We start from the raw sequence: 27,168 nt of genomic DNA, 5'->3' as shown, positions 1-27,168 counted from the left end.
CAAGGGAGAGAAGAGAGTAAGAGAGATAAGGAGATAGACGTGGGAGAAAAGGAGAGAGAGTTAAGAGAGAAAGAGGACGGGGAGAGGGTCAACTAAATGAGAGAGAAAAGAGAGAGAAAGGGAGGGTGACTCGTATGAAGGGGAGAGAGAAGAGAGGGAGGGTTGCAGTCCTTAAGAGGTGATGAGGGGTCCCTTCCATGAAGAAGGATCATTTTGCCCCTTTTTTTCGTCTTAATTTTATTATTTTTAGTATACCTATCTCTCTTTTTTTATAATGCCCCTTTTGAGCTTTGAGTCATTTACATCTCGATGCAACCCACTATGTATATGACCTGCTTACAGTTAAATGGGTTTTGTGGAGTTTCGGTCGATCCAATTCTAGTTCAGAACGATTCTCTAGATTTTGTACTGCTCCATCTCCAATTTAGAACAAGTTTCTAGGGTTTGGATCCTACCCGCTTCTCATGTCAAAATCATAACTCAAGGTCTTGTATCATTCTCATATCCACACTTGCATAATTTTAAGTAAATATCGTTAATTATATATATATATATATATTTTAATATTATACATGCATGTTTGTAGAGCAGGTAGTTAAGGAAGTTGATTGGTGTCTCGAGGAGGATTCAGAATCAATGTGGAATAAGATAGCGGGTGGCATGAGAAAGGTGACTAAGGAGGTATTGGTTGAGTCTAAAGGCAATGCACCGCTAGGTAAGGATACATCATGGTGGAATAAGGATGTCAAATTAGCTATTAAGGTTAAAAGAAAGTGTTATAGAAATCTAAGTAAGAGTCGTGATAATGAGAATTTGGAGAAGTATATTATAGCAAAGAAGGAAGCTAAAAAAGTAGTTCAAAACGCGAGTGATAAGGTATATAAGGAGGTTTATGACAAGTTGGATACCTAAGAGAGCAAGAAGGATATTTATAGGCTTGCAAAGATGAGAGATATGAAATTGAGAGATCTGGGTATGGTTAGATGTATCAAAGATGAAACACAAAGGGTTTTAGTCAAAGATGAGAAGATTAAGGAGAGATATAAAGATTATTTTGATAAGCTATTTAATGGAAGTCATGCTCAGGATCTTGGAGACTTCTCCATTCCTTTTTATGAGATGAATTGTGACTTCATGGGCAAGATTCAAAAGAAAGAAATTGCAGAGGCTTTGAAGAAAATGAAATCAAGAAGGGTAGTTAGCCCAGATGGTATACCTATCGAGGCTTAGAAATGCTTGGGTGAGAAAGGTTTAGAATAATTGACAAATCTTTTTAACAAGATTTGACGAACAAATAAGATGCCTAATGAGTGGGGGAAGAGTACTTTGGTGCCTCTATATAAGAATAAGGGTGATATATAAGATTACACAAACTATCGTGGTATAAAACTCATGAGTCATACTATAAAACTTTGGGAGAGGGTGATTGAGTATAGGTTGAGGAAGATTGTCATGATATCGAAGAATCAATTTGGTTTTATGCCTGAAAGATCAACTATGGAAGTTATACATCTTCTTAGACAACTTATTGAGAGATATAGAGAGAGGAGTAAAGATTTGCATATGGTTTTTATTGATTTGGAGAAGGCATATGATAGAGTACCTAGGGATGTTCTCTGGTGGACAATGATGAAGAAAAGTGTTTCTCTCAAGTACATTAGTATAATTAAAGATATGTACGAAGGAGTAGTAACCAATGTTCACACTTGTGGAGGGGTGACAACCATTTTTTCTATAACAGTTGGGTTACATCAAGGATTTGCATTAAGCCCTTTCCTATTTGGTATAGTGATGGATGAGCTTACGAGATCAATTCAAGAAAATGTGCCGTGGTGTATGTTGTTTGATGATGATATTGTTTTGATTGATGAGTTTAGAGCTGGGGTTAATGCTAAGTTAGAATTATGGAGACAAACATTGGAAGCAAGAGGTTTTAAGTTGACTAAGAGTAAGACAAAATATATGGAATGTCGGTTTAGTAAGCAACAAAGTAGTGATAGGAGTGTAGTGAAGCTTGGTGAGCAAGAAATACCGATGGATGACTGTTTAAAATATTTGGGATCTATCATTCAAAAGTATATAGAAATTGATGGAGATGTAAATCATAGGATAAAGGTTGGGTGGATGAAATGAAAAAGTGCAACTGGAGTGTTGTGCGATCGTAGAATGCCATTGCGGTTGAAGGAAAAGTTTTATAGGACGACAATTAGGCCGGCTTTACTATGTGGTACGAAATGTTGGGCTACCAAGAGACATCATATTCAAAAAATGAGTGTACGTAGCTGAGATGCGTATGCTTAGATGGATGTCTGAAAATATAATAAAAGATAAGATTCGAAACGAGGAGATACATAAGAAGGTAGGCGTTGCATCCATTGAAAATAAGATGAGAGAGAATCGTTTACGGTGGTTTGGATATATTCGGCGAAGACCTAATGATGCTCTAGTTAGAAGGATGGAGAAATGAAAAAATATATTAGTTAAAAGAGCTCGGGGTAAGCCTAAGAAGACTTGGATGGAGATGATAGGAAATGATATGAATGCTTTGAACCTCATCGAGGACATGACATTGGATATAAATGATTGAAGGAGAGTGATTCATGTGGAAGACTCAGAATGATTTTCTTTTTTGGTTCATATCGCCGACCTTAATTGTTTTGGGAGAAAGCCTAGTTGTTGGTGTATATATGTAGTTGTTGTTGTATATATGCAAGGACTTGACAAAGACACTTATTATTTCTTGCACTATTGTGCGTACAATTGTGCCATGCTAAATGATACTTCTTACATATTTGATATTTGATACTTCTTGTATATGATTAGTGGATCTGAAAATAGATTTTATATTTTTCCATGTAAAGTTTATAATTAGTTTATTTTATTTGATTTTTGTTTTTTTTTAGATTTTTATGAAATTATTTGATTTTTTATATTTTCCCTCTCATTTTGCCAAAAAACTTGATAAATATTCACAAAGTTGAAAATCTCGCCATGGTCGTAGGTTTCTCTCTCTGTCTCTCTCTCTCTCTCTCTCTCCGGCGGGCACCACTGAGGTTTTCCGGCGGCTCAACCTTTTCCTGAAAGGTATACTCTTGTTAATTGTTTTTTCACCATGAGAAGGGGAGAAACCCTCAAAATTTCCGGCTGGTGGATTGGGAACAAAATATTAGCATATGATTCTAGATATTATATGGTTAGTCTGCAGTTGGTTTTAGCTCCCTTAGTTGCTATAATATAGTCGAAGTTAACCCTCTTTTTTGTTTGGTCCGTCCGGAGACCGCGACGACACCCCCCACCCCCTTTCTTCCCTCTTGGGTTTTGGTGGTTTTTTTTTTCTCAGGAGGCATTCCAAGTTCCTCTCGATTGAGCTCATCCTTCTCACTCAACGCCACTGTGTTTTTTTCATTCATGGCGGATCCTCAAGATCCCAATCAGCCCGACGAACAAGGTTATTCTATCTCTCCTCTTTTTGTTTTCACGTTTGTAAATCTCTATTTCTTGACACCCATTTTGGTTTCATTATGAAACTAACACAATCTTTTAATTTTGTTCTTTCTAGTCTGCAATTACTTTAGAAAACCTTCCAAGAATCGAAACATCCGAAAGCGAGTCTTAGATGATGTTGATGACGATGATGGTGCAAAGGAAGATGATGGGGAGAGCTCTGTGCCTGTTGTCAGGCCAAAAGAGAAGATTTTTAGAAAAGCAGACAACAAGCTCCATTTTTCCACTGCCACCACCAACACTAGGACCTCCAAGCCCGCCGCGGGCGCCGATGTTGATTCAGAAGCCCCTGTGTTTCATTTCGAGTCATCAAAAGAGATACAAGTCCACCATGATAGCAAAGCAACAGCGACACTTGAGACTGAAACTGAGTTCTCTCGAGACGCTCGAGCAATACGGGAGCGAGTCCTGAAGCAGGCTGAGGAGTCGTTGAAGGGGAAGACCTCCACAGGGGATGAAAAAGTCTATAAGGGCATCCATGGATACACTGATTTCACTGCCGGCTTTCGGCGGGAGCAAACTGTGTCCAGCGAGAAGGCAGGAGGTTCCCATGGGCCTCTTCGGGCATCGGCACACATTCGAGTATCGGCAAGATTCGATTACCAGCCGGATATTTGTAAAGATTACAAGGAGACAGGGTACTGTGGGTATGGAGACGCGTGCAAGTTTATGCATGATCGTGGAGACTACAAGTCAGGGTGGCAGATGGAGAGAGAGTGGGAGGAAGCAGAGAAGGAGAGGAAGCGAAGATTGGCGGCTGGAAAGGATGGCACTGATGGGGGCGAGGGAGAAGCGGATGGTGGCGATGATGATGACGATGAGGACGAGTTGCCATTTGCTTGTTTTATCTGCAGACAACCGTTTGTGGATCCTGTTGTTACCAAGTGCAAGCATTACTTCTGCGAGCACTGTGCTCTAAAGGTAAGCCATTGTTGATGTTCTTGTTGTATAATTAGTGGTCTTCTTTGTGTGGTTTGTTATATCTTTTTTCCTTCGAAAGAGACATCATTTAATCAACTTCTGTCTTGGCATGGCCATGCACCTGAGCCAGAAGCTGCATTCTTCCATTCATGTATATGCCTGCAGGCTGCGGCCTTGTAGGAAACCCATAAACGCATGTGAAAATGCATGCTCACGAGTATTCTTGCTCGAAAATATTTGCAGGTATTCATGTATATGGATATACGTGCAGATGTCATGCATATCCAAATAGCATGAAGAACATGCACATGTTCATACTCATGAAAATTTACCTTGACACCATACAGGTGCATGTAAATATGTGTTTGTATGTTTATACACACTAACATGTATTTTATCTTCAGTTATGTATTAATTTATTGATGGTGGTTTCTGCATTTGTTTGGAATATGATAGCTTTTTTATGTGCTTGTTGTTCTAATAAATGAATTGCTCATATTTTTCACTTTTGGAGACAAGAAAAAGTGCATATTTTAAAAACCATCTATTATTATGTTAACATAACAAACAACACAATGAGTATTGAGATAGTCATGTGGATCTTCTTATGTTAGACCAATACATGCATGCGACTTTACAGCAATTGTTAGAATTAAGCTGACGTGTGGATCTTTTTATGTTAGTAACTAATACACATACATGTCATTACAGCAAGATATAAGATCACCTTGTAAATAAATAGTGTTACATACTAGGAACTTATAATTTGTTTAAAGCATTTTTTAACGTGTGGATCTTCTTATGTTAGTAACTAATACAAATACATGACATTACAGCAAGATATAAGATCACCTTGTAAACAAATAGTGTTACATACTAGGAACTTATAATTTGTTTAAAGCATTTATTTTTCTTTCTTTAATGAAATTTCACAAAATAGAATGTGGCAGTATGAAAGGGAAAGCTGATGAGGTATTGCCAAGATTCTATTGATGCATAAGGCAGTGACTGTGATATAGTAGCTGCCTTTTGCTGAAGTTGGCGCAGAAGACATTATAGTCTTATAGATAAGCTCAGAAGAGTTATGACTTTAAATTCAAATTGGCTTTCAGGGTCAATGCTGCAACTGGTGGACTTGAAACCTTTTTCTTTTTTCTTTAATATTTTATGGTGCACATCAGCTTTTTACTAGTTTATGCTGAATTCAAGCTCTTTCCTGGTCTGAACCTAATGGATGGGCCTTTACTATGAAAAATAAAATAGTGTGCTATAAGACCTGGCTGAATGTATGAATGGCACTATATGCAACATGATAAATTTGTACTTGTCTTCATGTAATTTTTTATTTTGCCATCAAACTAAATTATGAGTTGTGCTTTTTTTTAAGCATGAAGTGCGTTCAGTTTCTGGGCCTGGTGCTCTTCAGCTGTTGTTTTTTGTTTATATTAGAACTTTTGTGGAACATGTTCAGCTTGTTATATTACTTTGCTGGTTTTATTAATTCTCATTTTTTAATCCGCATCAAAATATTTATTGCTTTTCCTGGTGCAGCACCATTCAAAGAACAAAAAGTGCTTTGTTTGTAACAAGCCAACTCTTGGTATCTTCAACACAGCCCATGAGATTCGGAAGAAGATTTCAGAGGGAAAATAAAAGGTTCCTTTTCTCACTTTTTCACTGTTTTCTTTCTAAAAGAGATATCTTATATACCATTTGGAAAAGAGTGATCTTAGATTCTATTCAATGAACTGCTGGTGGAAGTTAATTGTAACTACAGGATTGCATATAGTGATGAATTCTGAATGATGGAAAATTAGCATATGAAAATAATGCAAACAGAATTTATTTTTTATGAGGTTACAACAAATCCATAAACAAAATGATCATTAACTTCTGCTGTTCTATGACCACAGCAAGGCTTCGTAATGGGGATCATTTATTCATTGTGGTCTACAGGCAGTGACTTCCGAAGTTAATTATGGCACATCTCTAAGAAGGATAATATACAATATGGGGCTAAACATGTTTCCCAAGTGGTCATATTCACCAATACAAATTTCATCTGTATCCATTTTTAGATGGATGGAGGTCACACATTGTGTGCCACCATTGTTTCACATTTGATTAAGGTGCATAGGTTGCATTTAGTCTTATGTAAAGGAGGGATTATTATATAGTTTCTGATATTGAATAACTTATGGACTTTGTGGAATGGGTCCAGACTCCAGAGAGAAGTGAGGAAGGGAAAGGAGTAGGGTTGAAAACCATAGATAGGGAAAGGAGCTTCAGTGCGCTCCATATCCTGCTCGATGAGTTTTATACTGAAGCAGCACTTTTTGCTTGTATTATCAACAAATTTTCTGTAAAAATTCTCTGGTTATTACTTTCTTCCAGACATCTAGTTTCCACCTTACTGCTTAACTCTTTGTGGATGAATGGTGTATTTCTTAGTTATGCTGGACAGTGATGTCATTTGGTGATTAAGTTAAATTAGTATTAGGGTCAATACTGTTCTTCCCAGATCTAATAAATTGGATCCAGGCTGGCTTCCCAACCCCAGATATGAGCTGTTAACTGCATTAGTTAAACTACATCCGAGAACATGGGGGCCTTTTGGTGGATATGAGTATTATAGACTTAGGTCCAATGCATTGCTGATGCAAAAATGCAAATATTACGAAGAACCTAAAGTTGCATGAGAAGATGAAGTATATTGAGATTGAATGAATGATTGCTAGGCTCTGATGAGGGCTGCAAATGGATCGGATATGGTCGGATCAGAGTTACCGGAAGCTTCTTAGGTAGGTGGGAAGCTCGCTTCCCGGAAACTCGCTTCGGAAGCGCGATACTCCTCGCTTCCGAAACTTCATGGGAATCTCGATTCCCCCACGCTTCTTCTATGCTTTCCACACACATGGTATATGTTTCCTATATTCTTTTCTCATGTTTCTTTTCACATTTTTCATGTATTTTCTCTCACGCTTTCACTCACTTTCCTCTAAATTGATAACCATCATTGTTAGATTTTAACAAAAATTCAACTCTTTTACTGAAAAATCATGAAATATAAGAATAATCAATTTTATTTTAGGTTTTATTTGCTTCTTGTTCGATTCTTATTCAGTTACCATATTGCTTTATGTTTTATTTATATTTTGCTTTCAAATTGATAGTTCGCTTCCCGCTTCCTATCTATTTCAAAATGTCTTGCTTCTCGCTTCCGCTTCCCGTATCGTTTCCCTCTTTCGCTTCCTAGTTTGGCAACCTTGGGTCGGATATCCGATTAGAGCCTGACATGTTATTTCCGGATATGAATCGTTTAAGTAAAATCCAAATGTGCATTCAGATCGGATTCGGATCTGTTCAATCGGATTATTTTTCGTATTCAGGTCGGATTTGGTTCAACATTTCAAATCGGATTTGGAATTGATCCAAATCAAAATCCAACCTGATTGCGTTTTTTACATGTAGATAGTGTGTTTTGTTCTATTTTTTTCAGATCCAGTATTACCACATGTATTTCGGATTCGGAGTCAACCTTACCTCCTCGGATCTTATTAGCATCCGGATTCAGATGAATCAGATCTACTGTTTACATTTTGGATTCGGTTTTGAATCTTGTAAGATCCGGCCTGAATCCGACACGTTTAAACCCCTACTCTGATATTCTTGGTTGGGATTATCTCTTTACTTATACTGTTGAAGTGGAATGTATAGTAGATTTCTTTGCCAAGTACTATCCATTTTCATGCCCTATATTTTGTCTTCAAAGTTCAAACCATGGTTGCCAGTTGAGGAAGCGATACGGGAAGCGGGAGCGGGAAGCGAGGCACTTTCAAAATTTTAGGAAGCGGGGAAGCGTGGGACCACTTAGGAGCGATTCGGGAAGCGTCTCGGAAGCGACCTAGGAAGCGTCTCGGAAGCGACCCAGGAAGCGTCTTGGAAGCGAGGGGGAAGCGAAAAAAATAAAAATAAAAAATAAAAAATACAAAAAATTTGAAAAAACAGGGGAAGCGAGGGGGAAGCGTGGGGGAAGCGAGGGGGAAGCGTGGGGGAAGCGTTGGGGAAGCGTGGGGGAAGCGCGCTTCCCATTAAAGGGAAGCGCGTCCCCCATTAAAGGGAAACGCGTCCCCCATTAAAGGGAAGCGCGCTTCCCAAAAAAGGGGGACGCTTCCCCCCACGCTTCGGAAGCGCGACGTTTCGCGCTTCCGAAGCGCGCTTCGGGGAAGCGCGCTTCCCCTTTTAGCTAGGCGCTTCCGGTAACTCTGGTTCAAACTCAATGATTTGTATTGACATGTTTAGTGTCCAAGAGGAGTACGAAAGTTGTTGCTTGTGTATATGTATATCAACTAACATGTGGATGGACATTAATGTCCTTTCTTTTATATAAACAAGTATAGGTTGGGGTATTTCCTTCTATTTTCATATTTAAAGACTGTAGCATGTATTGATTCATATTCTATTGAGTGATAATGAGAACTCCAACAATTTTCATCATTATGCTTTCCTGCTGAAGAACATAAGTTTAGATATGTTACTATTTGTCTCTCACAACTGTGTCTATTTGCTTTTAGGGTGTGTTTGATTACCTCGGATCTAAGATCCAAGGTTTTTTAACTAGAGATCCGAGGATCTTTGGTCTGACCTTAACAAACCCCCCGGTTCATGGTGCAGTAAAGCTAGTGTTGTGTAATCTGGTGCCAGGGTTGAATATTGGGGTTGTGGAATGCAGAAATCTTGTTATATGCCATTGGTTGTAATTGTTATATATACACACACACACACACACACACACACACACACACACACACACACACACACACACACACACACACACACACACACACACACACACACACACTTGAATGTGTGTGTGTATGTAATCAAACAATAATGAAAGATACACAAGAGCACAATAGGCAATAAGCCAAAACACAAGCCACTATGGGCAATACAAATGCACTAAGGCACAAAAGAGTGAGAATAAGAGAGCAAACACATAAAAAATATAGTTTTATTAACATGAATGCTCACAAGAGGCTTGCATACACAATGGGGATCAACGCCCATTTAAATAGATACAAGGGGCTAGAACTTTCTGCTGGGAGTGCCCAACGGCTAGTTCAACAGCTACAAAACACAAAATAAAAAACAAAGAAACTAAAATTGGTACATTATTATATATAATATATACACTAGTTCAATAGTATATACTAACTAGTATATATATATATATATAAATATATCATTAGTCAAAATATCGGTCTTGGCTATATCTCGGCAAGGCAATTTCTCGCGATAATATAGGTTTAGTTGATAAATCTCAGATAAAACTCTGCGCTTAAAAAAATAAAAATAGTAGAAATAAAAAATAACATGTTTAGATAATAAATTACACATAATAAAAGAAGCCAGTAAAAAATATAAAAGAAAGAAGAAAAACATAGTTAAGATATAGAAAAGAAGTAAAAAAGTAAAAGGTAACTTGTAATATCATGACATATATAAATTTCTTATATTTTCAAAGTATCATGATATTTTTCCTTTAATATCATTTTATGAATTTATAGCTTAATTTCAAAATATTGCCTATATCTGTGACTATGCTTAGAATGTATTTTAGGTCTTATTTGTATTTTCTATTTATTTTATTTTTTCTTGTTTTGTATTTAGTAATGCCCATTAAGGGCACTTTTGACTTTTGTATTCTAGCTATTAGGTCCATCTAACGGCTAGTTGAGATCTCTCTCTTAGCCCTCTCATTGTGTATATATGGGGTTTCACCCCTCTTGAGTATGCTTCTCTTGAGCATTTTATCATTAATAATATGTATATATTTTATATCGTGTCTCTGTTGTGCTCTTTGAGGTTTGTGATTGTGCACTATTTGCCCTTGTGAGCGCCCTTGGTGGCTTGTGTTTTGCCCGTAGTGACTTTGTGTTTTTGCATTCTTGGAGGCATCTCATTACAGTAATATCTTCTATGGAATTTTCATTTATTTTGCCAATGCTAAAGAGAGAAGAAGAAGCAAATCTTGATGCTAGAATTCTTTTTATGCTTGAATCATGATGATATTGCCCTTCTACGTAGATATGAGTGACCCTTGCATCCCCCCTTCAGTTTTATAGCACAATGGCCATTTTATTAAATTGGACGCGTTACTTCACCTTTAGTTGATGAATTCTGCCTCATATGACTTGGAATATTGAGTTTGAGAATGAGCAAAGACGTGTGATGCTTAGACATATAGTTTGAAGTGTTCCTTTTGTGATCTGCTGTTATACAATTTTTTTTAGAATAATACTTTCGTTATTGATTTTGCTGTGAGCTTTTTAGACTTTGTTCATCATAGGGGCAATCTTATCCCCTTCCTTAATGCTCCATATATGGAGTCCATCTATTTTTCCCTTTGACATTCTGATTGTTAGGATAAGATTCTTAGTTAGTGATAGTGGTCCTTGTCCAAATCTTACAGTTATATGGTTGAATGTGTTGGACATTTATTTTCCTTCCCTTTAGTGTGAGAGATGCTGGAAGATCTACGTTTAGAAAAAATTTATGTGCATTCTGGCATTCCTGCATGCTGGTTGAAGATGGGTAATATAATTGGAATGTTCTCCAAAATTTCTAGCTTGGCTTCCTACGGCTTGGTGGTGTTAGTCTGGATTCAGTCAAATTCCGCATCTAAACCAAATGCAAGTATTCAAATATGAAAATGTTTGGGATCTAATTCAACCACTATTAGATTGTATGATAAAGTAATTTGCTGCCATTTTCATTTTGGAACAAAGACTTCAGCAGCATTGCTACAGGGTGCTATTACAAACTTCATATAAATGCCAAAGCACGTCTTTCTGCTATTAAAAATTAAATTCGCTTTTGGCCTTTGATCTTTTGAGTTGATTGTGTTTGGTTTCAATTTGTTGTCTACTGCTTTTTCTCATACTAAGTACTATTGTTTGGGTTTTAAAAGGACCTTCTTGTTTATATTTATTCTAAGTGGAGAGCTATCTAATTTCTGGAATGATGTACTTTGTTATCTGCAGGTCACAGAATACTGCAGTTGATGACAATTTTGCAGCACATTTTGATCTCAGTATCACAAGGTCCTAGTTGTGTAATTCTTCCAATCACCAACTTGGAAGTCTTTTCATATTGGATGATGGCCGAGCGATGTATAAACTTCAGCATCATTATTGACAATTGTAGCTCTGGAATTCCAAATGTCTTATGTTGATATTTACCAGCATAGCGTAAAATCTTTTGGATGTACAGAGCACCTTGTTGATGTAGAGGCAAGGCTATTGTGCCTCATGTTTCAGCTAACCTTAGTCCGAGCCCAACAAGTTGGCTATCACAGTTTTTGGGTACCGGCAGAAATTCTTTCTTTAACTGGAGGCAACGTTGTTTTCTTTGTCATGTTGCTTTATAGTGTCAGATGTAAATTGATCTAAAATCGTGTGTTTTTGCATGATTTGTAAATTCAAAAATTATAAAATTTTGGCTAAGTATTTAATGAATATGATAAAAATCGTGAAAAATATCCTTAAAGTAGGTGATGTCAGCTGGGTTTGGGCTAAAGCTCACTGACAAAACCTTGATCCAAGTAATCTTTGATTTTTTTTTCATTTTTAACCTTTAAAATCAAGCGAAATCGAGCAAAATCTTGAGGTAAAATATAGGTAAGTATATTGTTAGATGCGTTTTATAGTTTTGAGAACGTTGCTACCTTATTTTTCTGAAATTGGGTTTCGATTGGCTTGAAAATCCTGTTTTTAAAAAAATGATCTTTTATTTTTATCTTTTTTTGGATTAGATCGGATTAGATCCGATCTGTTTGATCTAAGTTAATATAGGTTTGGACTCAATTCATGTTAGATTCATATGGATTTGGATCTTGATCTAGATTCAAAATTCAAATATGACTCATTTAAAACTTTAAAATCATTTTAAAAGTTAAATTGAGTAGAACTCTAATATGGGAGTAGGGGGGAGACAACATCTAAAATATTCTTGAAATATATTAAATAATTAATAAAATAAAATAATAAATTCTGAATTTATTTAATAGATAAGGTGGAGTTATAAAACTCTACCTAAATTAGTTCTCTAGAAGTGACGTCACTCGCTCGATAAATCTTTAATAAAAGAAATTAAATAATAAATATGATATAAGAGGATAACCTCTAGAAGAGTATTTTCTAAAGGAGAGACTCCTCTAGAGGGGACACTACCCTCTAGATAGATCTCTTAGTTAAAAAAAATCAAAACAAATAAAAAGAGAAGATAAGGAGTTAGCTAACTCAAATAAAATAAGGGGATAATAGATTATAAAAAGGGGAGGCTTTCCTCTCTCTCTGTAATTCGAGTTTCTAGAGAGAGGGAGAGAGAGTTAGAGAGCCCAACTCGTGGGAGAGAGAAAAAAGAGAGAAAGAAAACAAACGATGAAAGAAAAAGAAAAAGGAAGAGGAAAATTCATCCTTTTCATCAAACATCTGACGATTTTTTATCTTTCTATACATTTGAACTAAGGTACGAGTTTCTCTCTAGATTCGTGCAAAGAGAAATAGTTTTAAATCTGATTTATGCATAAGTTTAGATGAAAAAAGGAAAATCAGATTCAGTATATATATATATATATATATATATATATATATATATATATATATATAAAGTGATGATTTCATGCATATGTGTATAGATATATAATTGTTTCCTAAGATTTTTTATTTTCCTAAAGTACCAAATCCTAAAAATACCTATGTTTGTGGTAGATGTCGATTTTTTTATATTAATGAGAGAATGGGTTAGTGATTTTTCTGTTATGCTTATGATTAAACACACACACACATACATACATACGTATTGGATTCATGATGGTTGATCACATGTTACTAAGTAAAAAATTGTTTTGCTTGCCATATTGCTGAAACTATTCTTCAATTATAGAATCTACTAATTATGGTGTGCAAATCTGATCAGATTTATAGACTCTTTTGAGTACAAATATGATCAGACTTGCAGTATGGTTATGTTGTGCAAATTTGATCAGATTTGCCGACTCTTTTGAGTACAAATCTGATGAGACTTGCAGTATGTGCTTTTATATCGTTGGGCTGTTATAAAAGAAAAAAGAAAATATGTTTCTTCGTTACTGTCTTGACTGTTAGCGCACTAATATTGAACCTGGTTTTCGGTCATCAAATTTGACCTCAAGATATCAAATTTGATTTCATGACAATTATTATCATATCTGATTTTTATGTGATTTTTGTTGGCTGTTATTAGTTTGAATACAAGCCATTTTCGTGGACTATCATCATATCTGATATCAAGATATTAACAGTGAATCAGAATTTGATTTCAATCTGTCCTGAAGGGCTGATATCATATCTGATCATGCACTATTTTTGGGTGCTGATTAAACCTGATTTCACATAATTTCTAGGTGCTGATCAGACCTCAATACATACTGTTTTGGGTGCTGATTAGACCTGAATATGCACTGTTTTGGGTGTTCATTTGACTAAAATACACATGGTTTTGGATTTTGATCAAACCTAAATTTATACTGTTATGTTGTCTGCCATCAGAACTAAATTTATGTTACATGTAAACTGTCATTGATGCTGAATTTATGTTGTGATGTTGTTTGCCATCAAACTTGAGCATATATTATTCTATTGGCTGTTATCAGAGGATATTTATATACATGTTGTTTGGCTGTCAGCAAGTCTGATTTCTTTGCCAAGTTGTACACTGATTATCGACTGCACACATACCTTTTTTTTTGAATTGTTTAGGCAATACAGTGTTGCACAACTGTGCAGCACTGACTCATTGTTCACATGAAGCGGCTATGCATGATTTTGCAGCAGCAACATGTTGTTGATAGCATGTCACTGCTCACATTCGAGCAGTGACAACATGCTATTGTGTATATTTTTTTACATGACAAGATGTTGTTGCTCATATTAGTGCATCAATGACATGCTGTTGTCAGCATGTCATTGGGCACGATTATGCTGTGAAAAAAAAAATAGATGTGATAGAGTGTGTGCTTGTACATCCTGATCAGATTTGACAATGTGTTGGTTGTTGATTTTGAATAATGTTGTTACGTTCAAACCTGTATTTATAAGGTGATATACATGTTTTGGATTTGAATGTGCATGTTTATGCATTCAATTGCTATATTGCAAATGTGCATATCATATGCATGAATATTCTAAAGTTATTTTGATGTTTGCAAAAATATAATCATGTGTATGTTTGGATGCTATGCATGAAATTGATCATGATAATGTGTTGCAAGCATTTGCTCACATGCGTATGCAATTGGCTTTATGTGCATTCATATTGTGTGATTGAATGTGCATCGTGGACATGTGGTGAAACAAGTGTGTTGCATGTTCACTAAAATTTTGCAAAAAGATGCATAAATCACTTTGAGATGCTTTTGTGGTCAGATGTGAACTATTGTGGCCACGCAAGCCTGAAACAAGTGTTTCTTCCATGTTGATTTTAATTTATGCATTGCAAAATTTATTTCTAAAAATTATTGGTTTTTCAAAATTAATTGCACTGTTAAATTATGCAGGCAAAGGCCCGAAATTAGTTTTGCATGTTTATTTGCAAAATGGTTATTATATTAAAAACTTGAATTTGTTTAAAAAGGTAAAAGAGATTGAACAATGTAATTAATCTCTTTCTTGATGTCCTTTCCACAGTGTAGAAATCTTGGGTGGCAGTTTTGAAGAAACTGTGAGGATACTAAAACTCCGTGTGCGATTGTGTCCTTGAACCCAATATAGTGGTTTACCTTCAGACTATGGTTTTAGGGAGATTCAATCACTTTGCTTGGGGGTGTTGTTGTTGACTCAAGTGTAGTTATTGGTATACCAAGAAAGTTGTGACAATGGTTGGAGATTTCCATTGATTTCTCAACATTAGGTGAGGATTGCTAATGTTCTGATTGAAGGTGAGGATTCCTAATGTCAGTCGAGGAATGAGTGTGAAACTCAGTAATAAAATACAAATTGTATGTTAAACCACAACTAGGAACCTAACTTGGACTTCGAAAATGTTATGCCCATTTTGAGTATCCACGGGTTTAAGAAAAAGTAAAAACTAAAATTGTGTGCATTTAACAAGAGACATGCATACAAAAACAACTATGATAAATAACTTAATAAGTTATTCATGCATGGGCATTGCATCTTTACTGTTTTGCATTAGTTTATGCATTCATGCTTATTTTGTTTCGCATGATATTTGTTATTGCATGATACTTGTTTAAATGCTTGAATTATAAGTCGATTATAAAAATTGTTGTTGTGATATTCCTCTAAAATTATGCATGAATTTATTTTATATTATTTTCTTATTGTTTGATTTTTTAGAGAAATTTATACAAATGACTTTGGTTCTTACCCTTTTTTAAAAAAACTGTTTTATAGGACTGGGAGCTTAGTGATGGGTTGACTTGTTAGCTGGAGACTGCGAGCCTTGTGTAACATGTTCTGGGTTCTTGACAGAGTAGCTCCTTATGATAGACAATTTTTATTATTTTAGCTTATTTGACATTTATTTCATTGATTAATAAAGTTGATTATTCTTCGTTGATTCAATGCACTATCAGTTTTAGGTATTATTTTTGCAATTGTTTAAAAAAAATCACTTTTTACACGGATAAGTTGGAGTCGTTACATAGTTGATATCAGAATCAGACTACAAAACTATGCATTGAACTATTTTTGGGATACAAATTTTTCTTTGTATAAGACAAAGTTGGTATTTGAGCCCTGCTAAATCTGTCAGAAATATTATTAATTAGAAAGTCATGACTCATACTCTAGAAGCAGTCTACATCACTGGTAAGAGCTATTTTGTATATTTATCCTTACTGTTGCGAAATTGCTAAATTTCAATGTTGTTGATTGTAGGGATAGTTTTATTTAATTCCATATGTGAGAATTAAATTCTTGTGTTTGTATAATTGTATTTTTTATAGTTGATCAATCCTAAGGGGGTAGGTTTGATTAGGGTATGAATTTCTAATAAATCATTATGTGATAGGTGTATACCCGTGTCCGTGCTTCATCTTCTAGCGCTCAAGCTGACTGGCAGGAGTAGACGAACTTTCTCATGAATGCCTTCAATATCGTAGCAATGATGATGACTACGTACGTCTAGGCGTAGGCAGTGTAGTAGATGACGTGTGTCCATCCCACCGAGGTTACTCCGTAACCCAATGCAGTGACGTTCGAGAAGTTTCTGTGGTTGGACCCACCAACCTTCTCAGAGAAGGCCGACCTAGAGGCAGTTGAGGGCTGGGTCGAGGAGATAGAGAGAGCTTTTCATGTCCTGCCTATCCCTAAGAATATGTAAACTGATTTTGGCATATACCAGCTGAAGGGTGATGCCAAGAAGTGGAGGGACACCCTATGAGAGGTGAAATACGTAAGTATGAAGGACATCCCCTAGGAGACATTCAGAGAGGAGTTTCTGGAAGCCTATTTCTCTGCTTATGCCTGGGAGTGCATGCAACAATAATTTCTCAAGTTTGTTTAGGAAAGCATGAGTTTGGTAGACTACACCACCAAATTCTGGAGTTTGGAGCGTTATTGCCCGAACCTGTTTGCTGACGATAAGGCAAGGGCAACAAAGTACATGCACGGATTAAAGGACGGTATCCGGGTTTGTGTGATGATGAGCCATTTGATGGAACCCTAATTTTTGGATCGATTTAGAAGACACTTGACCTTTTGATAGGTCCTTTGAAATCTAGTGCGCGGAATAAAAATAACAATTATAGATAAATGTAGTGTATGCGAGTGATATTCTCTACTATAACCTACACTATTACAGGTTTTAAAAAGGGTTTTGTCTAGCCTTAGGCTAAGTTACAAGGTCATGAATGTTGACAACAACAATCATTCGATAACAATCCAACATAGATCCACTAGCTGCTAAGATAGTTAAGTCTTACCAGACATAAACTATGTTTGGCTTACATTGTACTATATATCATTGATGTGGATCATCAACATTATGCATAGCATTTGTCCATTTAGCTCTTGCAATAATAGACAGTCACATAGGGAGGCTGCACAGTGTTGTAGCAGGCTTTATGCATGGCATGACAGAGGTTGTGTCATGCAGGATTGCAATGTGCAGTAGCGCATAGCGCGAAAGGTGTGCCTGACACTACAGAAGCGCGAGGCATGGAGCACAACAATGATTGAAGCATGCGGTGGCATTGCACATGATGTGTTGTGCGTGGCGCGTATGGCAGAAGCGTGCGACTCATCGCTTTATTGTGGCAAGCGATGATATACGAAATAAGGCACTATTGTGGTTACCTATGCATTGTGACACACGACTTGCGTAAACACAGGTGCACTTCATGTGCGAAATGGTAGAGGTGTTGCGTTAGTGCGCGGCACGCATGAGCGCGCTGCAGCAATGCGCAACATGACATATATCTTAACTGTGCACAAGTGTGCGACAACAATGAGATCAGGTGGCTGGCTGACTTGCACACGAGCAGAGTGCAACCACTTCGTCTGCTATCACAAATTTGATCCTGGGCTTGTGGACTACGAACACTAGTTCGGCCAAGCGAAGAACCTCCCTTGGCTACGGATTAGAGTCTTCCACATTCAGGCAGAAAACCTCCCTTCATTTACTGTAATCAATGCAATTCTCTTAACAAACATCATGCGACACCGAAACAATTAAAAGTAGTAAATCAAAGTATCTAACTATGAAATGTAAGTCTGCAAGAAGTCAAGCACTCACCGATTGTTCGAATGGAGTGCTGCACTCTTGACATCTTCACAATGGCATTGAAGATGCCTGAAATCTGCTGTGATTCATCGGATATGCAATGAATATGATAAAGGCTTGAAGCACTTGATCTTAGCTCGAATCCAAGTCTAATAGCTTTAGACTATTCGCCATTGGCCAAAAGGAACATGCCTAAGCATAGTCCTCCAAAATCCCCGATTAAGAGATCTAAATGCCTTGCGGCACCAAAGAGAGAAACTCTCTTCCCAAAGACCAAAGTCCCAAATTCTATTTCAATATTCCAAAAGATACAAAATGAATGCCAATGGCATCTATTTATAGGCCAATACAAAATCGTAAATCGGCTTAAGCAGAACCACATAGCTAATTAGAATACCGGTTGTTTCAAGCCTAACTGCCTCAAGTGGTCCATGCTCATAGGCTCCTATTCATTGAATCTGTCCAGCTGAGTTGGTGCATAGGTGCCCATGCACTGAATGTAGTCCGACTTAGGTGGCGCTTATGTTATGCGCAATTGCCCAGGCCGTTAGCCGCTGCTGCTTAAGGTGTTGAAGTGGCAATGTGCTGGCCACTTGCGCTGGTGGTCTCCAAGTTGATGCTCCCATGCATTGAACCTGGTCACCCCACCTGGCACAATCCATTGTGCAGATCTTGCAAATTGTCATGTCACACGTTTGGTGACTAAGCACTGAGCAAGCATGCTGCGCTGATTGAACCACTCGCTGAATGAATCTTGTCGAATGAATGCTCATGCTGGCGCTTGTCTTCTACTAACATATAAGTCTGTTGTGGCAGCATCCGTTGGTTGCTGCGTCACTTGGCAATTGCATTTCACTTTGGGTTGCAACATTCCACCATCGCGTTCCTTACCTTTGTCCTCAAAGGAGAATTGCTGTAAGTGCTTATTTTCCCCCCTTGGTAGCATCTTTTTCTCCGGAATACATTCAGCAACTTTTGAATCTTCGTCACTGGACCTCCATAAGAGACCTCCTCCCTGACTGACAAAAACTTCACTTCCAGGCGCATGATACCCGATTCTAAGTTAATGCTTGTTGTTTTACTTTGCTCTTGATGATCTTCTTATAAAACCATAACAAGCGTTGCCCGTGCAATAGTGCAGAGACTGGACAAGGAGTATTTTGCTCAGTCAGATGCATTGGAGTGTGCAACTAGGGTAACTCATGTTGATGGCAATGAAGAATTTTGCGCAATTATCATGCAGTGATGTGTTGTACCAGCAACTCACTGTATTGTGTGGGGCTGAAGAGCGAGGCACCATAGTGCTCTAAGGTGCTCAATGTTGTCTGCCACAGGAAAATGCACGTGCTAAGGTTTGGCGCAGAAAACACACTGTGAGGAGCGCACCAGACTGTGCTGTAGTGACGGATGAATGCGCGTGGTAGTTTGCACATATAGTGTTGCTGCGACACAGAAGGGATGCACATTTCTGTCTTGCACAAAGGTACACAACACAACTGTGAGTAATACTGCAACTTTAGCTTCACTGTCTAACGCTGAAGTGTGATGTATTGTCGCTGCTTCTCACTATGGTAATACCTGTGAGGCTGAGTCTCACTGTTCTGGTTTGCAAATTCACTGTGCTATGTTATTATTGAATCTACTATCCTACCTATAACCAAAACACTGAACTTGACAAGTATTTGTCCTCCTGGATCAAACAAAAACTTGTCCCATTCCTGCATTAGTGCCCTGGTTTGTCTTTGGCTGATTGGCCATCAAGTGTTGGCCTATTAACATCCACTAAATTTGCGTGCATGAATTTCTTGCTCTTTGAACCATCCCATTCAAATAAAGCCGCATATTGTCATTGTCTAGCTGATAAGATGTGGTTGTTGATGATTCATGCTTTTGCCCCTATTTTTGTACATTGCTTTGGCGTCTTTGCATTTTAGCCTAAATAATTTTCTTTTGACACTTTGCTTCTCAATTAGAAATGCATGCAATGGTAGTATACCTTTAAACTCTTTACGCTTTTCTTTCTTGCTGAATTTGCTATCTTAGATAGCTAACCCACATGTGGTAACTTCAACTGGAATGTCATCTTTGTTGAACTCTTTTTCATTGAAGAAGTCCTTGAGAAATAGCTTCTCGACACCATGTTGAAGCTTTCTACAGCTGCACGGATTGACTTGTACAACTGGCACAAGCACAGGTAAGGAATAGAAGCCATTCTCCTCTTCTTGGAAGAATGTGGCTAAGTCTGCAATCTCTAAAATCTCCTCGTCACTTCCCATGAAAGTTTAGATCTACTTAACCAAGTGCACTGCAATGTCAGCCATTCCATATCATAATTTGATGTCGACCTTATCAACATTTTGCAACTTTCGTATATATTTGGACTGCCAGATTAACCTAAAAATTGATCTCTTCTGTTAACTCCCAATCGACTCTCTCTAGCGCCTCTTCAATGTCTTTTAGGTACAGTCATACATAAGTATTTTCTGCACCTTTCATTTGTTCCTTCACAATTCCATAAAGACATTGAATCTTATCGCATAAGTCAGTCACTTGTCGCATGCTTGAGAATTTATTCATTTTGCACATGCTTCCCATCATGCGAGTACATTGCACTACTAAGTCCAGCAATGTAGAAATGAATACTTAGCATTTTTCAATCTTCTCGGTTAAATGGAAGCTGTTGAGTTCAACTTTTCCTCTACTTAATTGTGCGTATACCTAAGCCAAAACCTCCATGTCTTTTTTATTCTTGTCGTAACCTATAGCAACTATTTTCCAGCTTCGTTATTTTATTTTTCACCCACTTCATTGAAATTGCTGACTCCATGAAGTTTACTGTTTAGTTTGCACATAGCAGAACCAATCAATAGTTTGTGACTGAATGCCACTATTCAGACCGCTCTACAAATCTGCCTGTAGGTGATTTTTTTGAAGTAATAGATGCATTGGATACACTATATGGAAATTAAATAACCTGTTAATTTATACGGCAATCTGAACTCGGATGGTTGAACAATGATTTGCCAAAGTTAGCCTCCTGTAAACTGTCGCATGTGTATGCAGACAGAATAGTTGCTGTGACACAGTGGGCTGATTTGCACCACTTTCCTGGGCAAATGGATGATCTGATGAAGATAGCCTTCAAACACTTTAAATTCTCGGCAAGGCAAAGAGTACTACAGTACCAAGAACTTTGCTAAAAAGTGATGAATAACGTCACATGGTGATGGTGAAGATGACCAGAATCTCATAATCAACTGACTGTTGTGATTTCTGAAACCACTAAGGCTAGTCTTTTCTAATTGATGATTGAAAATCATTTCTAGTAGGCTGAAGTAATATGCATTTCTTCAGAATTGTAGTGGTCCTCTGAACTTCGCTGGAGATGGCCGGAATTGATGCAAAAAAATCCTAAAGATCACTTCAAAAGCGAAGTATGTAGGACTTCTACCTTCTTTCGCTTAATGAATTGAGACTACTTTCATAGTCTTCTTTAGCTTTAAAAGCACTTCCGTGGTCTTCTTTAGCTTTAATACCACTTGGTGGGACCCTAATTTTTGGATCGATTTAGAAGACACTTAACCTTTTGATAGGTCCTTTGAAATCTAGCGCGCGGAATGAAAATAGCAATTGTAGACAAGTGTAGTGTGTGCGATTGATATTCTCCACTATAATCTACACTATTATAAGTTTTAAAAGGGGTTTCGTCTAGCCTTAGGCTAGGTTACAAGGTCATGAATGCTGACAACAACAATTATTCAACAACAATCCAACATAAATCCACTAGCTGCTAAGACAGTTAAGCCTTACCAGACATAAACTTTGTTTGCATGCTTATACTGTACTATATATCATTGATGTGGATCATCAACATTAGGAATAACATATGTCCATTCAACTCTTGCAACAATAGACAGTCACATAGGGAAGCTGCACAATGTTGTAGCAGGTTTTATGCATGGCATGGCAGAGGCTATGTCATGCAGGATTGCAATATGCGAAAGCTTCACAGATGTGCAGTAGCGCGGAAGGTGTGTGTGACACTGCAGAAGCATGAAGTGTGGGGCACGACAATGACTAAAGCACACAACGATGTTGCGCGTGGCACGTATGGTAGAAATGTGTGTTTAAGCGCTTTGTTGTGGCAAATGATGATGTGTAGAATGCAGCATTGTTGTGGTTGCTCATGCATTGTGATGCGCGGCTTGCGGAAACACAGGTGCACTTCGTGTGCGAAATGGTAGAGGTGTTGCATCAATGCATGGCACGTATGAGCGTGCTGGAATAATGCGCAACATGGCAGATCTCTTAACTATGCACAAGTATGCGGCAACAATGAGATCAAGTAGTTGGTTGACTTGCACACGAGCAGAGTATGGCCAATTCGTCTGTTGTCACAAGTTTAAGCCTGGGCTTGTGGACTACAGGCGCTAGTTCGAACAAGCAAAGAACCTCCCTTGGATGCAAATTAGAGTCTTCCACGTTCAAGCGAAAAACCTCCCTTCGTTTGCCCTAATCAATGCAATTCTCGTAACAAACATCATGCGGCACCGAAACAATTGCAAGCAGTAAATCAAAGTGTCGAACTATCAATTGCAAGAAGTCAAGCACTCACCGATTATTTGGATAGAGCACTGCACTCTTGACATCTTTGCAGTGGCACTGAAGATGCAAGAAATCTGTTGTGATTCGCCGGTTGTGCGATGAGCATGATCAAGGCTCGAAGAACTTGATCTTAGCTCGAATCCAAGTCGAATAGCTTTAGACTATCTGGCATTGGCCGAAAGGAACATGCCAAAGCATAGTCCTCCAAAATCCCCGATTAGGAGATCTGAATGCCTTGCGGCACCAAAGAGAGAAACTCCCTTCCCAAAGACCAAAGTCCCAAATTCTATTTCAATATTTCAAAAGATACAAAATAAATGCCAATGGTGCCTATTTATAGGCCAGTACAAAACCGTAAACCGGCTTAAGCAAAACCACATAGCTAATTAGAATACCAACTGTTTCAAGCCTAACTGCTTCAAGTGGTCCATGTGCATAGGCTTCCATTCATTGAATCTGCCCAGCTGAGTTGGTGCATAGGTGCCCATGCACTGAATGTAGTTCGACTGAGGTGGCGCTTTTGTTATGCGTAACTGCCCTGGCCTTTAGCCACTGTTGCCTAAGGTGTTAAAGTGGCAATGCACTGGCTATTTGTGCAGGTGGTCCCCAAGCTGACTTTCCTATGCATTGAACCTAGTTACCCCGCCTGACACAATCTGTTGTGCATACCCTGCAGATTGACGTGTCACACATTTGGTGACTAAGCACTGAGCAAGCATGCTGCAATAATTGAACTACTCAATGAATGAGTCTTGCCGAATGAATGCTCACGTTGGCGCTTGTCTTCTATCGACGTATAAGTTTGTTGTGGCAACATCTGTTGGTTGTTGGGTCACTTGGCAATTGTATTTCACTTTGGGTCGCAATACAGCCTACGGCGTTCAATGATATAATTGAGTCTGCATCCATTATGAACGAGAAATGAGAATGGTTCAAGGGTGGATTGCAGAAGGGAGGCAACGAGATCGGCAATAGTAGCGACGCGAAAAAGAACCCACCTGTGGGTGGCAAGGCGTAAGGGGTAAGGCGAATAGGCAGAGGACCAACAGGGGAAGGCTCAGTCAGTGTGTCGAAGGTGCAATAAGAGCCATCCTCATGGTTGTTATCCGCTCTTCAATGAGGTCTGCTATCAGTGCCAATGGCCAGAATACATCATGCCCTACTATCTAAACAAGCTGGTGACTCAAGGTAGACAATACTAGAGGCCTCAGTAGTAGGCACAATGGAGGACTAATGGGAGAGTGTACGCTGCCACAACTGTCGAGCAGGGGGTTCAGGCTGACCTGATCGAAGGTATATTCGTAATCGTTGACCATCTTGCTAATGTTATGTTCGATTCGAGTGCTACCCATTCGTTCATTTTGACTTCTTTTAAGGTTTTGCTTGACCTCGTTCCATCTAGCATAGAGAAGGCTCTCGATGTTATGTCTCATATGGGCGTGTCTACTCATTGTGGGAAGTATCTTTCTGTAGCTCGAGTGGTCATCGAGGGGTATGAGTTGTTTACCGACCTGATCATACTAGACATGACTTTCTATAATATCTTTTTGGGTATGGACTGGTTGTCCAGACACAATACGACCTTTTAGTGTCGGGAGAAGAAGCTTTTGTTAGAACGCCTCAATTTGTCTACGCTGGTGTTTTAGGCGGGTAGGCCGGTGAGTGAGGTAAAGATTGTCTCGACTATGAAGATCTCCAAGTATCACAGGCAGGACTGCGTGGTATTCTTGTCCAGTGTATCTGCGACAGACAGTCAGGAGTCACCTTTGAAGTAGTTGGACGTGGTTTGTGAGTTTTCAGATGTCTTTTTTGAGGACTTATCGGGTTTGTTGCCTCACAAGAAGATTGAGTTCTTGATTGAGCTAGTGCCTGGTACGATACTAGTTTTGCGCATGCCGTATCGCATTGCATCTGCGAGCTTGTTGAGGTGAAGAAGCAGCTACATGAACTTCTTGACAAGGGTTTTATTAGGCCGAGTGTGTCACCTTGGGGTGCACCAATTCTTTTTGTCAAGAAAAATGATGGGTCTTTGCAACTCTACATAGACTACCACATGTTGAACCAAGTAACTGTGAAGAACAAGTACCCTTTGCCTAGGATTGATGACTTATTCGATCAATTGCTGACAACAAATGTGTTCTCTAAGATCGATCTTTGTTTCAAGTACCATCAGTTGTAGATCAGGGCAGAGGATGTTCTGAAGACTGCGTTTAGGTCTAGATACATGCACTATGAGTTCTTGATGATGTCCTTCGGACTCACCAATGCCTCTGTAGTGTTTATAGACTTTATGAATAGGGTTTTCAGTTTATGGCTGGATTCATTTGTCATTGTGTTTATTGATGACATCCTGATATATTCTAAGAGCGTGGAGGAGCACCGAGAGCATCTATGGATCGTTTTGCAAACACTGAGAGAATGTAAGTTGTATGCTAAGTTCTTGAAGTGTGAATTTTAGCTTGACAAGGTGATGTTTCTCGATCGTGTGATCTCAAAAAAGGGCATTAAGGTTGATCCAACCAAGGTGGAGGCAGTGTTGTCTTGGGAGCAGCCGATGACAGATTCAGAGATTAGGAGTTTCTTGGGATTGGTGGGCTACTAGCATCGATTCATACAAGACTTTTTTTTGTATAGTTGCTCCTATGACTCAGCTTTTGTATAAGGGAGTGAAGTTTGTTTGGTCACCTCGGTGTGAGGAGAGCTTCCAGGAGCTAAAAAGAAAGTTAGACCGAGACCCTCACTTCATGTCTCGATTCTGGTGACAGTTGTAGAAGGCCCTTGGTACCATGTTGAAGTTCAACATGGTGTTTCACCGACAGACTAACAGGCAGACAAAGCTCACAATACAAACACTTGAGGATATGCTTAGAGCGTGCACGATGGATTGGGCAGGGGAGTGATATAGGCATGTGAAGCTTACAAAGTTCTCGTACAACAATGGTTACCATGTCAGTATTGGTATGGCAAACCATGCAGATCCCCGGTACGCTAGGATGAGGTTGGAGTGTGAGCAGTGGAGTCTCCAGAGGTCATCTAGCACTACTCAGACCAGGTACAATTGATCTGGTAGAGGTTGGCTGTGGTGCAGAGCAGGCAGAAGAGATATATCAATTAGCGGCGTAGAGAGTTTAGTTTTGCCATAGGCCATCACATTTTTGTTCGAATCTCACCTACAAAGAATGTGTTTTGGTTTGGAAAGAAGGGAAAAGTTGAGCCTTCGGTTTGTTGGACCTTTCGAGATTCTTGAGCGCATTGGTGAGTCAGCTTACCGTGTGCCGCTTCCTCCTCAGTTTTCTCAGATTCACAACGTCTTCCATGTCTTGATATTAAGGAGTATGTACTGAATCCCTCATATGTGATTCACTATAAGACGATTAAGGTACAACCTGACTTGATGATAGAGAAGAGGCCAGTAGAGATTGTGGATCGTCGGGAGAGGATATTTCGTAGTAGGATGATCCCGTTCGTGAAGGTGCGTTGGCAGCATCACATACTGAATGAGTGTACTTGGGAGCTTGAGGCAGATATACGTAATCGCTACCCATATTTATTCAGTACGTTTCTAATTTTATGAATAAATTCTTTTAAGGGAGGTAGGGATGTAATATCGTGTTTTTTTCCATGATTTATAAATTTAAAAATTATGAAATTTTGGCTAAGTATTTAATGAATATGATAAAAATTGTGGAAAATATCCTTAAAAGTAGGTGATGTCAGCTGAGTCTAGGCGTGGCCCAGTGCCCACTGACAAGATCTGGTCGAGCCAAGTAATCTTTGAGAAATTTTTTGTTTTTTACCTTTAAAATCAAGCAAAAATTGAGTTAAATTCAGATAAGTATACTATTAGATGTGTCTCATAATTTTGAGAGTGTTAGTACCTTATTTTTTTGAAATTGGGTTACGGTTGGCCCAAAAATTGCATTTTTCAAAAATGACATGCCTCTATTTTTATCTTTTTCTAGATTGGATCAGACTGGATCTGATTAGTTTGATCCAAGTTTATATGGATCTAGACCCAATCCAAGACCCATATTAACTAGAATTTGGTTCAGGTTAGATCCATATAGATTTTGGATAAGGATCTGAATCTGGATCCGAAATTCAAATATGACCAATTTAAAACTTTAAAATCAATTTAAAAGTTAAAGTGAGTAGAACTCTACTATGGGAGGACTTTCAGTGGGGGACAACACCCTCTGGAATATTCTTAAAATCTATTATTTAATTAAATATTAAACAATTAATAAAATAAATAATAAATTATGAATTTATTTAATAGATAAGGTGGAGTTCTACATAAACTAGAACTCTACCTAAATTAGTTCTCTAGAGGGGACGTCACCCTCT

General features: G+C 38.2%; 1 protein-coding gene across 1 annotated transcript; it reads left to right on the top strand.

Moving 5' to 3' along the window:
* Positions 1-3,305: 3,305 nt before the first annotated feature.
* LOC149846912 (zinc finger CCCH domain-containing protein 15-like) lies at positions 3,306-11,649 on the top strand. Its single transcript, XM_089998201.1, has 4 exons — positions 3,306-3,448; positions 3,560-4,425; positions 5,977-6,081; positions 11,472-11,649. The coding sequence occupies exons 1-3, from the start codon at positions 3,409-3,411 to the stop codon at positions 6,076-6,078; spliced, it is 1,008 nt and encodes a 335-aa protein (XP_089854327.1). The 5' UTR covers positions 3,306-3,408; the 3' UTR covers positions 6,079-6,081; positions 11,472-11,649.
* The last annotated feature ends 15,519 nt before the right edge of the window (positions 11,650-27,168 follow it).

Source organism: Nuphar pumila, chromosome 2 (assembly GCF_984573655.1).
Source record: "Nuphar pumila chromosome 2, dmNupPumi1.hap1.1, whole genome shotgun sequence".
Taxonomy (NCBI): Eukaryota; Viridiplantae; Streptophyta; class Magnoliopsida; order Nymphaeales; family Nymphaeaceae; genus Nuphar; species Nuphar pumila.
This window is presented reverse-complemented; position numbering and strand designations above follow the sequence as displayed.

Bases quoted from the DNA above. Each gene is read 5' to 3' on its own strand.
- LOC149846912 (XM_089998201.1), top strand. From the start codon at position 3,409: ATGGCGGATCCTCAAGATCCCAATCAGCCCGACGAACAAG. The intron at 3,449-3,559 runs GTTATTCTATCT...TGTTCTTTCTAG, and splicing joins CAATCAGCCCGACGAACAAG to TCTGCAATTACTTTAGAAAA. The intron at 4,426-5,976 runs GTAAGCCATTGT...TTCCTGGTGCAG, and splicing joins GCGAGCACTGTGCTCTAAAG to CACCATTCAAAGAACAAAAA.